The 11873-nt window shown below is 54.9% G+C and overlaps 1 protein-coding gene across 2 annotated transcripts in view; it reads left to right on the top strand.

Moving 5' to 3' along the window:
- The window catches only part of LOC142923381 (uncharacterized), a 30769-nt gene extending 23149 nt beyond the window's left edge, over window positions 1–7620 (top strand). For both annotated transcript variants that reach the window (XM_076064467.1, XM_076064466.1), the window contains exons 6-8: window positions 1162–1776; window positions 4579–4659; window positions 7191–7620. In XM_076064467.1, the coding sequence (XP_075920582.1) occupies window positions 1162–1776; window positions 4579–4659; window positions 7191–7613 (1119 nt within the window). In that variant the 3' untranslated portion in view covers window positions 7614–7620. The remainder of the gene's footprint in view (window positions 1–1161; window positions 1777–4578; window positions 4660–7190) is intronic.
- Window positions 7621–11873: the final 4253 nt, after the last annotated feature.

Genomic DNA, 11873 nt, shown 5'->3' on the forward strand with positions numbered 1-11873 from the left:
GAGTGAGTAGACAGCTGAGTGAGTGAGTAGACAGCTGAGTGAGTGAGTAGACAGCTGAGTGAGTGAGTAGACAGCTGAGTGAGTGAGTAGACAGCTGAGTGAGTGAGTAGACAGCTGAGTGAGTGAGTCGACAGCTGAGTGAGTGAGTCGACAGCTGAGTGAGTGAGTGGACAGCCGAGTGACTGAGTGGACAGCCGAGTGAGTGAGTGGACAGCCGAGTGGGTGAATGGACAGCTGAGTGAGTGGACAGCTGATGGAGTGAGTCGACAGCTGAGTGAATGAGTGGACAGCTGAGTGAGTGGACAGCTGAGTGGGTGGACAGCTGAGTGGGTGAGTGGACAGCTGAGTGACTGAGTGGACAGCTGAGTGAGTGGACAGCTGAGTGAGTGAGTGGACAGCTGAGTGAGTGAGTAGACAGCTGAGTGACTGAGTGGACAGCTGAGTGACTGAGTGGACAGCTGAGTGACTGAGTGGACAGCTGAGTGAGTGGACAGCTGAGTGAGTGAGTGGACAGCTGAGTGAGTGGACAGCTGAGTGAATGAGTGGACAGCTGAGTGAGTGGACAGCTGAGTGAGTGAGTGGACAGCTGAGTGAGTGAGTGGACAGCTGAGTGAGTGGACAGCTGAGTGAGTGAGTGGACAGCTGAGTGAGTCGACAGCTGAGTGACTGAGTGGACAGCTGAGTGACTGAGTGGACAGCTGAGTGAGTGAGTGGACAGCTGAGTGAGTGAGTGGACAGCTGAGTGAGTGAGTGGACAGCTGAGTGAGTGAGTGGACAGCTGAGTGATTGAGTAGACAGCTGAGTGATTGAGTAGACAGCTGAGTGAGTGGACAGCTGAGTGAGTGGACAGCTGAGTGAGTGAGTAGACAGCTGAGTGAGTGAGTGGACAGCTGAGTGAGTGAGTAGACAGTTGAGTGAGTGGACAGCTGAGTGAGTGAGTGGACAGCTGAGTGAGTGAGTGGACAGCTGAGTGAGTGGACAGCTGAGTGAGTGAGTGGACAGCTGAGTGAGTGAGTGGACAGCTGAGTGAGTGAGTGCGCGGTCATCATCGTCATCATCGTCATCATCGTCATCATCGTCATCATCGTCATCGTCGTCGTGATTCGCGGCCGCTCTCTCCACCGCCGTCTCTCTCTCCACCGCCCTCCCCCGACGCCGCAGGTCTACGACGTCCCGAGGCGCGCACCGGGGGGCGCCCCGGCGTTCCGCGACGACACCTACGACGTGCCCCCCTCTTTCGGCACGCGGGCCCCCCACCGCGGCGTCGCCCCGGCGTGCCGCGACGATCAGGAGGCGGTGTACGACGTGCCCCCCCGCCCGGCGCCGCCGGCGCCACCGGCGCCGCCCGACGTCTACGACGTCCCCCCCTGCCTGGCCAGGGCGGCGACGTCGTCGTCATTCTCGCAGCAGCAGCAGCAGCAGCCTGACGGTGTCTACGACTTTCCCCCGCGGGTGACGCGCGACGCCGGCGGCGACGGCGGCGACTACGGCTACGGCTACGGCGGAGACGGCGGAGACGGCGGAGACGGCGGAGACGGCGGAGACGGCGGCGAGCGCCGGCTGCCGAGGGAGGAGGCGCGGGAGCCGGTGTCCGCGCTGGCGCCTCGCAAGAACCCCGTGGCCAAGCCTCCGCGCAGCCACATCCAGTCGCGGCCGCTGCCGCCGCCGCCGCCGCAGCAGCAGGGGCAGCTGGAGGAGCGGCCGGCCGTGGCTGGGGGCGACCGCGAGGTGGACGCCGGCGCCTGGGCGGAGGACAACGATTACGTCCACCTGCAGGTTGGTGGTGGTGGGGGGTGGTGGTGACGTCTGCTCGCCCCCTGCTCGCCCATCCACCCGCTCACCCGCTCGCTGGCCCATCCACCCGCCTGCTCATCCATCTGCAGCGAGGGGGAAAAAAAAATAAGTATTTGATCCCCTGCTGACTTTGCGCGTTTGCCCACTGACGAAGAAATGGTCAGCCTGTCATTTTAACGGTAGGTTTATTTGAACAGTGAGAGAGACAGAATGACAACAAGGAAATCCAGCAAAAAACGCACGTCAAAAATGTTATAAATTGATTTGCATTTTTACGAGGGAAATAAGTATTTGACCCCCTCTGCAAAACATGACTTAGTACTTGGTGGCAAAACCCTTGTTGGCAATCACAGAGGTCAGACGTTTCTTGTAGTTGGCCACCAGGTTTGCACACATCTCAGGAGGGATTTTGTCCCACTCCTCTTTGCAGATCTTCTCAAAGTCATTAAGGTTTCGAGGCTGACGTTTGGCAACTCGAACCTTCAGCTCCCTCCACAGATTTTCTATGGGATTAAGGTCTGGAGGCTGGCTAGGCCACTCCAGGACCTTAATGTGCTTCTTCTTGAGCCACTCCTTTGTTGCCTTGGCCGTGTGTTTTGGGTTATTGTCATGCTGGAATACCCATCCACGACCCATTTTCAATGCCTTGGCTGAGGGAAGGAGGTTCTCACCTAAGATTTGACGGTACATGGCCCCGTCCATCGTCCCTTTGATGCGGTGAAGTTGTCCTGTCCCCTTAGCAGAAAAACACCCCCAAAGCATAATGTTTCCACCTCCATCTTTGACGGTGGGGATGGTGTTCTTGGGGTCATAGGCAGCATTCCTCCTCCTCCTCCAAACACGGCGAGTTGAGTTGATACCAAAGAGCTCCATTTTGATCTCATCTGACCACAACACTTTCACCCAGTTGTCCTCTGAATCATTCAGATGTTCATTGGGAAACTTCAGACGGGCATGTATATGTGCTTTCTTGAGCAGGGGGACCTTGCGGGCGCTGCAGGATTTCAGTCCTTCACGGCGTAGTGTGTTACCAATTGTTTTATTGGTGACTTTGGTCCCAGCTGCCTTGAGATCATTGACAAGATCCTCCCGTGTAGTTCTGGGCTGATTCCTCACCGTTCTCATGATCATTGTAACTCCACGAGGTGAGATCTTGCATGGAGCCCCAGGCTGAGGAAGAATGACAGTTCTTTTGTGTTTCTTCCATTTGCGAATAATCGCACCAACTGTTGTCACCTTCTCACCAAGCTGCTTGGCAGTGGTCTTGTAGCCCATTCCAGCCTTGTGTAGGTCTACAATCTTGTCCCTGACATCCTTGGAGAGCTCTTTGGTCTTGGCCATGGTGGAGAGTTTGGAATCTGATTGATTGCTTGCTTCTGTGGACAGGTGTCTTTTATACAGGGTACACAAGCTGAGATTAGGAGCACTCCCTTTAAGAGTGTGCTCCTAATCTCAGCTCGTTACCTGTACAAAAGACACCTGGGAGCCAGAAATCTTTCTGATTGAGAGGGGGTCAAATACCTATCTCCCTCATTAAAATGCAAATCAATTTGTAACATTTTTTTGACACGCATTTTTCCGGATTTTCTTGTTGTCATTCTGTCTCTCACTGTTCAAATAAACCTACCATTAAAATTACAGGCTGATCATTTCCTTGTCAGTGGGCAAACGTACAAAACCAGCAGGGGATCAAATACTTTTTTTTCCCTCACCGTACCGCAGACACGGGCAAAGTATGGCACCCCGGCCGTATATGGCCCGTTCGGCTTTTTAATCCGGCCCGCCGAACTTTGTCCAAATATTATTATTAAATTAAACAAATATTATTATTAAATTAAATTTTACCTTTCTCCTGTAATTGCCCCATTTCCCCCATTAGATGGCGCACTTTGACCGGGAGTTGCGAAATGTTTTTTTTGTATTTTGAATTAAAGCTTTCGTAACTGCAATGATTCGTATTCTTGGTTCTTTCGGTAAAGTCACCACGTTGAAGGGAAACAATTAAGTAATAAAATATATTGTTTTATATATATATTTTATCATTTTATTGTTTCCCTTTCAACGTGACTTTACCGAAAGAACCAAGAATATGAATCACTGCAGTCACGACTTTACCGAAAGAACCAAGAATATGTTTTTGTATCGTTCATGTTAGTGCAATTTGTTAAATTGCCTTGCAAATAAACGCTTTGCTACCTGTTCAAGGCCAAATCCTTTCACGTAATGATTTTTAACACGCCATTTATATTTAGTTAACGCAAACGCTCCATCCATCTGTTTCCTGGCCCGGTCCCTCTGTCAAATTTTAGTACCCATTGTGGCCCGCGAGTCAAAAAATGTGCCCGCCCCTGATCTACCGGCTCTCTCGCCCACCCTTTCGCTCGCCCACACTCCTGCTCACCCACCCGCTCGCTCACCCACACTCCTGCTCACCCACCCGCTCGCTCACCCACACTCCTGCTCACCCAACCGCTCGCTCACCCACACTCCTGCTCACCCACCCTTTCGCTCACCCACACTCCTGCTCACCCACCCGCTCGCTCACCCACACTACTGCTCACCCACCCGCTCGCTCACCCACACTCCTGCTCACCCAACCGCTCGCTCACCCACACTCCTGCTCACCCACCCGCTCGCTCACCCACACTACTGCTCACCCACCCGCTCGCTCACCCACACTCCTGCTCACCCACCCACCCGCTCGCTCACCCACCCTTTCGCTTACTCGCCCGCTCACCCACCCGCCCGCCTGCTCACCCTCTCGTCCACCCGTGCGGTGTGCAGGGCAAGGACGACTTTGAGCGGCAGCAGAAAGAGTTCCTGGACAAAGGGTCGGGGCCTATGGACCTGCAGCAGCTGGAGCACGTGAGAGGCGGGAGGGAAATTTGTCTATGGGTCTCTGTGTTCACTGTCTATGTGTTAACTGTCTCTGTGTTAACTGTCTCTGTGTTAACTGTATTTGGGTCTCTATGTTAACTGTCTATGTGTTAACTGTCTCTGTGTTAACTGTATTTGGGTCTCTATGTTAACTGTCTATGTGTTAACTGTCTCTGTGTTAGCTGTCTCTGTGTTAGCTGTCTATGTGTTAGCTGTCTCTGTGTTAACTGTCTGGTTCTCTGTGTTAACTGTCTATGTGTTAACTGTCTCTGTGTTCACTGTGTATGGGTCTCTGTGTTAACTGTCTATGGGTCTCTGTGTTCACTGTCTATGGGTCTCTGTGTTAACTGTCTATGCGTCTCTGTGTTAACTGTCTCTGTGTTCACTGTCTATGGGTCTCTGTGTTAACTGTCTGTGTTAACTGTCTATGGGTCTCTATGTTCACTGTCTATGGGTCTGTATGTTCACTGTCTATGTGTTCACAGTATATGGGTCTCTATGTTCACTGTCTCTGTGTTAACTGTCTATGGGTCTCTGTTAACTGTCTATGGGTCTCTGTGTTAACTGTATGTGTTAACTGTCTATGGGTCTCTATGTTCACTGTCTCTGTGTTAACTGTCTATGGGTCTCTGTGTTAACTGTCTATGGGTCTCTGTGTTAACTGTCTGTGTTAACTGTCTATGGGTCTCTATGTTCACTGTCTATGGGTCTGTATGTTCACTGTTTATGTGTTCACAGTCTTTGGGTCTCTATGTTCACTGTCTATGGGTCTCTGTGTTCACTGTCTCTGTGTTAACTGTCTATGGGTCTCTATGTTCACTGTCTATGGGTCTCTGTGTTCACTGTCTCTGTGTTAACTGTCTATGGTTCTCTGTGTTAACTGTCTATGTGTTAACTGTCTCTGTGTTAACTGTCTATGGGTCTCTGTGTTAACTGTCTATGGGTCTCTGTGTTAACTGTCTATGTGTTAACTGTCTATGGGTCTCTATGTTCACTGTCTCTGTGTTAACTGTCTCTGTGTTAACTGTGTATGGGTCTCTGTGTTAACTGTGTATGTGTTAACTGTCTATGGGTCTCTGTGTTAACTGTCTCTGTGTTAACTGTGTATGGGTCTCTGTGTTAACTGTCTATGTGTTAACTGTCTCTGTGTTAACTGTCTATGGGTCTCTATGTTCACTGTCTATGGGTCTCTATGTTCACTGTCTCTGTGTTAACTGTCTATGGGTCTCTATGTTCACTGTCTATGGGTCTCTATGTTAACTGTCTCTGTGTTAACTGTCTATGGGTCTCTGTGTTAACTGTCTCTGTGTTAACTGTGTATGGGTCTCTGTGTTAACTGTCTATGTGTTAACTGTCTCTGTTAACTGTCTATGGGTCTCTATGTTCACTGTCTATGGGTCTCTATGTTCACTGTCTCTGTGTTAACTGTCTATGGGTCTCTATGTTCACTGTCTATGGGTCTCTATGTTAACTGTCTCTGTGTTAACTGTCTATGGGTCTCTGTGTTAACTGTCTCTGTGTTAACTGTGTATGGGTCTCTGTGTTAACTGTCTATGTGTTAACTGTCTCTGTGTTAACTGTCTATGGGTCTCTATGTTCACTGTCTATGGGTTTCTATGTTAACTGTCTCTGTGTTAACTGTGTATGGGTCTCTGTGTTAACTGTGTATGGGTCTCTATGTTCACTGTCTCTGTGTTAACTGTCTATGTGTTAACTGTCTATGGGTCTCTATGTTCACTGTCTCTGTGTTAACTGTCTATGTGTTCACTGTCTCTGTGTTAACTGTCTATGGGTCTCTATGTTCACTGTCTATGGGTCTCTGTGTTAACTCTCTCTGTGTTAACTGTCTATGGGTCTCTGTGTTAACTGTCTCTATGTCACTGTCTATGGGTCTCTCTGTCACTCTATGACTCTCTAAGTTTACCGTCTCTGGCTTCTTCCCCACCACAATCACCCACTCACCCCACCCACCTCACCCACCCACCTCACCCACCCACCTCACCCACCCACCTCACCCACTCACCCCACCAACCCCACCTCACCTCACCCACTCACCCCACCCACCTCACCCACCCACCTCACCCCACCCACCTCACCCCACCCACCTCACCCACCCACCCCACCCACCTCATCCACTCACCTCACCAACCTCACCCACCCACCTCACCCACCCACCCCACCCACCTCACCCACTCACCCCACCCACCCCACCCCACCCACCTCACCCACCCACCCTACCCACCTCACCCACCCACCCCACCCACCTCATCCACTCACCTCACCAACCTCACCCACCCACCTCACCCACCCACTTCACCCACCCCACCCACCTCACCCACCCACCTCACCCACCCCACCCCACCAACCCCACCCCACCCACACCTCACTCACGCCCTACTCACGCACCACCTCACCCACCCACCTCACCCCCCCACCCCCCCCACCCCCACCCCCCCCACCCCCCCCCACCACCCCCACCCCACCACCACCACCCCCCCACCACCCACCCCCCACCCCAGGCGCCGACCTCCCCGTGCCCGCACGACCGCCAACTCCTCCTCTTCTACGCCGAGCAGTGCCGGGCGGACTCCGCCTCCCTCCTGCTCGCCGCCGACGCCCTCCGCGGCTGCCTGGCCGCGCGGCGCCAGCCGCCCCGGGAGGTGGCGCTGCGCGGCCGGGCCGTGGCCCTGGCGGCCCACCGCCTGGTGTTCGCCGGCGACGCGCTGGCGCGGGCGGCCAGGCTCCCGGCGGTCCGCGCCGGCGCCACCCGCGCCGCCGACGCCACCGGGGCCCTGCTCCGAGACGCCGTCGACGCCGTCAGCCTCGCGGCCCTGCGCCACCCGGAGGGGCGGCACCTGCGGGAGGCCGCCCTGCGCGTGGCCGAGCTGGCGAGCCACTCGCGGGGCTTCACGGGCCTCCTGGAGCGGATGGCCGCCATGTAGGCGGGGGTTGGGGGGTGGTTGGGGTGGTGGGTGGGTAGGGGCGGCGGTGGTGGAGGCGGTCGTGGTGTGGTTGCACCGGTGTGGGTGGGTGGGTGGGTGGGTGGATGGGTGAGTGAGTGGGTGAGTGGGTGGGTGAGTCGGTGGGTGAATGAGTGAGTGGGTGGTTGAGTGGCTGGGTGAGTGAGTGGGTGGGTGAGTGGGTGAGTCGGTGGGTGAATGAGTGAGTGGGTGGTTGAGTGGGTGAGTCGGTGGGTGAATGAGTGAGTCAGTGGTTGAGTGGGTGGGTGGGTGAGTGGGTGGGTGAGTGGGTGGGTGGGTGAGTGGGTGGGTGAGTGGGTCAGTCAGTGGGTGGGTGAGTCGGTGGGTGAATGAGTGAGTGGGTGGTTGAGTGGGTGAGTCGGTGGGTGAGTGGGTGAGTCGGTGGGTGAATGAGTGAGTGGGTGGGTGAGTGAGTGAGTGGGTGGGTGGGTGGGTGAGTGGGTGAGTGGGTGGGTGAGTGGGTGAGTCGGTGGGTGAATGAGTGGGGGTGGGTGGGTGAATGAGTGGGGGTGGGTGGGTGGGTGGGTGAGTGGGTGAGTGGTTCAGTCGGTGGGTGATTGAGTGAGTGGGTGAGTGGGTGGGTGAGTGGGTGAGTGGGTGGGTGAGTGGGTGAGTGGGGGTGGGTGAATGATTGGGGGTGGGTAAATGAGTGGGGGTGGGTGGGTGAATGAGTGGGGGTGGGTGAATGAGTGGGTGAGTCGGTGGGTGAATGAGTGAGTGGGTGGTTGAGTGAGTGAGTCGGTGGGTGAGTGGGTGAGTCGGTGGGTGAATGAGTGAGTCGGTGGTTGAGTGGGTGGGTGGGTGGGTGAGTGGGTGAGTGGGGGTGGGTGAATGAGTGGGGGTGGGTGAATGAGTGGGGGTGGGTGGATGAGTGGTTGAGTTGGTGGGTGAATGAGTGAGTGGGTGGTTGAGTGGGTGAGTCGGTGGGTGAGTGGGTGAGTGGGTGGGTGAGTGGGTGAGTGGGGGTGGGTGAATGATTGGGGGTGGGTGGGTGAATGAGTGGGGGTGGGTGAATGAGTGGGTGAGTCGGTGGGTGAATGAGTGAGTGGGTGGTTGAGTGGGTGAGTCGGTGGGTGAATGAGTGAGTGGGTGGTTGAGTGGGTGAGTCGGTGGGTGAATGAGTGAGTGGGTGGTTGAGTGAGTGAGTCGGTGGGTGAGTGGGTGAGTCGGTGGGTGAATGAGTGAGTCGGTGGTTGAGTGGGTGGGTGGGTGGGTGAGTGGGTGAGTGGGGGTGGGTGAATGAGTGGGGGTGGGTGAATGAGTGGGGGTGGGTGGATGAGTGGTTGAGTTGGTGGGTGAATGAGTGAGTGGGTGGTTGAGTGGGTGAGTCGGTGGGTGAGTGGGTGAGTGGGTGAGTGGGGGTGGGTGAATGATTGGGGGTGGGTGGGTGAATGAGTGGGGGTGGGTGAATGAGTGGGTGAGTCGGTGGGTGAATGAGTGAGTGGGTGGTTGAGTGGGTGAGTCGGTGGGTGAATGAGTGAGTGGGTGAATGAGTGGGTGGATGGTTGAGTGGGTGAGTCGGTGGGTGAATGAGTGAGGGTGTGTGGGTGAGTGGGGGTGTGTGGGTGAATGAGTGAGTGGGTGGTTGAGTGGGTGAGTCGGTGGGTGAATGAGTGAGAGTGTGTGGGTGAGTGGGGGTGTATAGGACGGGTGCGAGGGGCTGGTAACCCCTCCACCTTCAATTAATTACCACGAAACCACGAATTAAACTGAAATATGTAACAACTAAGCTTGTGCCGGAGGCCCCGGGGGCCAGGCGTCTATGACGTCTCCTGGCCAAACCCCAATTGGCGGAGCCAGGAGATTGAATACCTACCCTCGGGGCTACTCCAGAAACAACGAAAAGCCACTACGGGTGGCCACGTGGAATGTTCGAATGCTCACTGCAGAGGAGAGGCTGCCACTCCTCTGTCGGGAGCTGGACCGGTACCGCCTGGATCTATGCGACATTCAGGAGGTCCGGTGGACCGGCTCTGGCTCCTGCCACCATGAGGGGTGGACAGTCCTCTACTCGGGGCAGCAGACTGCCAAACAACAGGGTGTGGGTCTTCTTTTGAACAAAAGAATGAAGGGGGCGTGGGAGCGTGGCGGTGAGGTGTGGGAAGCTGTAAGCTCCAGGCTACTTTGGGCTCGCCTTCCCATCAACCGGAGGCGAGGAATAGTGGTCGTGGTTACTTATGCCCCCACCGAAGATGAACATCCGTGGAGGGATGCAGGCAAAGCCGATGAGTCAGATGCCTTCTATGACCTCCTGTCACAGGTGCTGGCTAAAGTGGCCCCTTGGGATAGAGTCATCATGTTGGGTGACTTCAATGCCCGAGTTGGTCATGATACTGGCACCTGGTCTGGAGTGATTGGAGGGCATGGGCCAGATCAGCTCAATAACAACGGTAGAAGGCTGCTAGATTTTTGTGCAGCCCATGGGCTTGTAATTACCAACACGCTGTTCCGGCATCGGCGCATCCACACAACATCATGGATGCATGCCGGGTCCAAGCAAGAACATCTGCTGGACTACATAGTGACAGACCAGCGAATGCGAGCCCATGTCCTTGACACCAGGACCTACTGTGGAGCTGATCTGCCCTCTGACCATCGACTAGTCATCTGTAAGATGCGCCTGCCATTCTTCCACTCCGGTGGTGGGTGTACACCCAGGACCCCATTCCAACCTAAAGTGGCCTGGTCTCAGTTATCTGATGAAAGTTGCAAGCGAGAATTTCATCATCGCTTGCGGCTGGGATTGGCATCGTCCCCGACTCCTCCTGATGTCGAGGGTAAATGGGCGAGGTTTAGGACTGTGACTCATGCAGCTGCAATGGCTGCTTTGGGTACACGGTCCAGACCTCCCCAGACACCCTGGATGACAGAGGAGTTGTTCAGGATGGTTGAGAAAAAGCGACAGGCCCACTGTCATCGGCTACAGAATCCCACGTCAGAGAATGAGGAGGCTTACCGCAGCCTTCGCTCGGAGGTTCGGAGAGCCGTGAGGCGCTGCAAGGATGGGTGGTGGTCGCGGGTTGCTGAGGAGATGGAGTCTGCCTCAGTGGCCCGTGATCACAAATCTCTATTTAACTCCATCAAAAAAGTAACCTGCAGCGCCACACCTATTACCATCATTAGGGGAAAAAACGGTGATCCAATCTCCGACCCCCAGGAACAGGTTCGCAGATTTGCTGAGCATTTCTGTGAGGTCCTGGGGGAGGGAAAATCCCTCAGCCAGGAAAACATCGTGGCACAAAGTGAGGATGACCCTGCTGAGGCTGCGGTGCCTCAAATATTGGATGAAGTCACCCCCTGTGAGTGGCTGGCTGAGGTGCCATCTGCTGAGGAAGTATTGAAGGCGATCCGGAGTCTGAGACCAGGAAAGGCAGCGGGCAGAGATGATCTCCCAAGCGAAATGCTGAGGGAGGGTGGCGTTTGTGCACAAACTGCCCTATATGACATCATAACAACAGTCTGGACCACTGGACGGGTTCCGCAGGATTGGAAGGATGCCCTGGTGGTCCCCCTTTATAAGAAGGGGGACCGCACAGACTGTAACAACTACAGGGGCATCTCACTCCTCAGTGTGCCGGGAAAGGTCCTGGCAAGGATTATTCAGCATCGCCTTGCCAGGCACGCTGAGGAGAGGCTTGCGGAGCCCCAATGCGGTTTCAGGAAAGGGCGGTCCTGCACAGATGCCATATTTTCTGTCCGTCTGCTACAGCAGAGGTGTAGGGAATTCCAACAAGACCTACATCTCTGCTTTATTGACCTGGTCAAGGCCTATGATACCATCAGTAGGCCTGGGCTCTGGGTCGTTCTTCGTGCTTTTGGAGTACCTGACCCTCTGCTCACGATCATTAAGGACCTTCATGATGGTGAGCGGGCCCGGGTGAAACTACGTGGCCGGGAGTCAGAGCCATTCCCTGTACACCTTGGGGTGCGACAGGGATGTCCTCTGGCTCCCACATTATTTTACATCTATTTTGACCACGTAGTTCGTGAAGCCTTCAATAGCTGTACCGGGGGAATCTCCATATGGTACAGATATAATGGGAGGCTAATCGATGCCCGGGTGCGGTCAAGGGATGGCTCCCTATTGCTCAACCACGTTATGTATGCTGATGATTTGGTAATAGCTGCTCAGTCAGAGGAGGAGTTGGAGACGCTGCTGCTGAGACTGGAGCGTGCCACTAAGAGGTGGGGCCTTACCATCAGCCCCACCAAAACTAAGCA

Source organism: Petromyzon marinus, unplaced genomic scaffold, assembly GCF_048934315.1.
Source record: "Petromyzon marinus isolate PM22_M1 ecotype Great Lakes invasive population unplaced genomic scaffold, UKy_Petmar_22M1.pri1.0 PM_Scaffold_470, whole genome shotgun sequence".
NCBI classification, from domain to species: domain Eukaryota; kingdom Metazoa; phylum Chordata; class Hyperoartia; order Petromyzontiformes; family Petromyzontidae; genus Petromyzon; species Petromyzon marinus.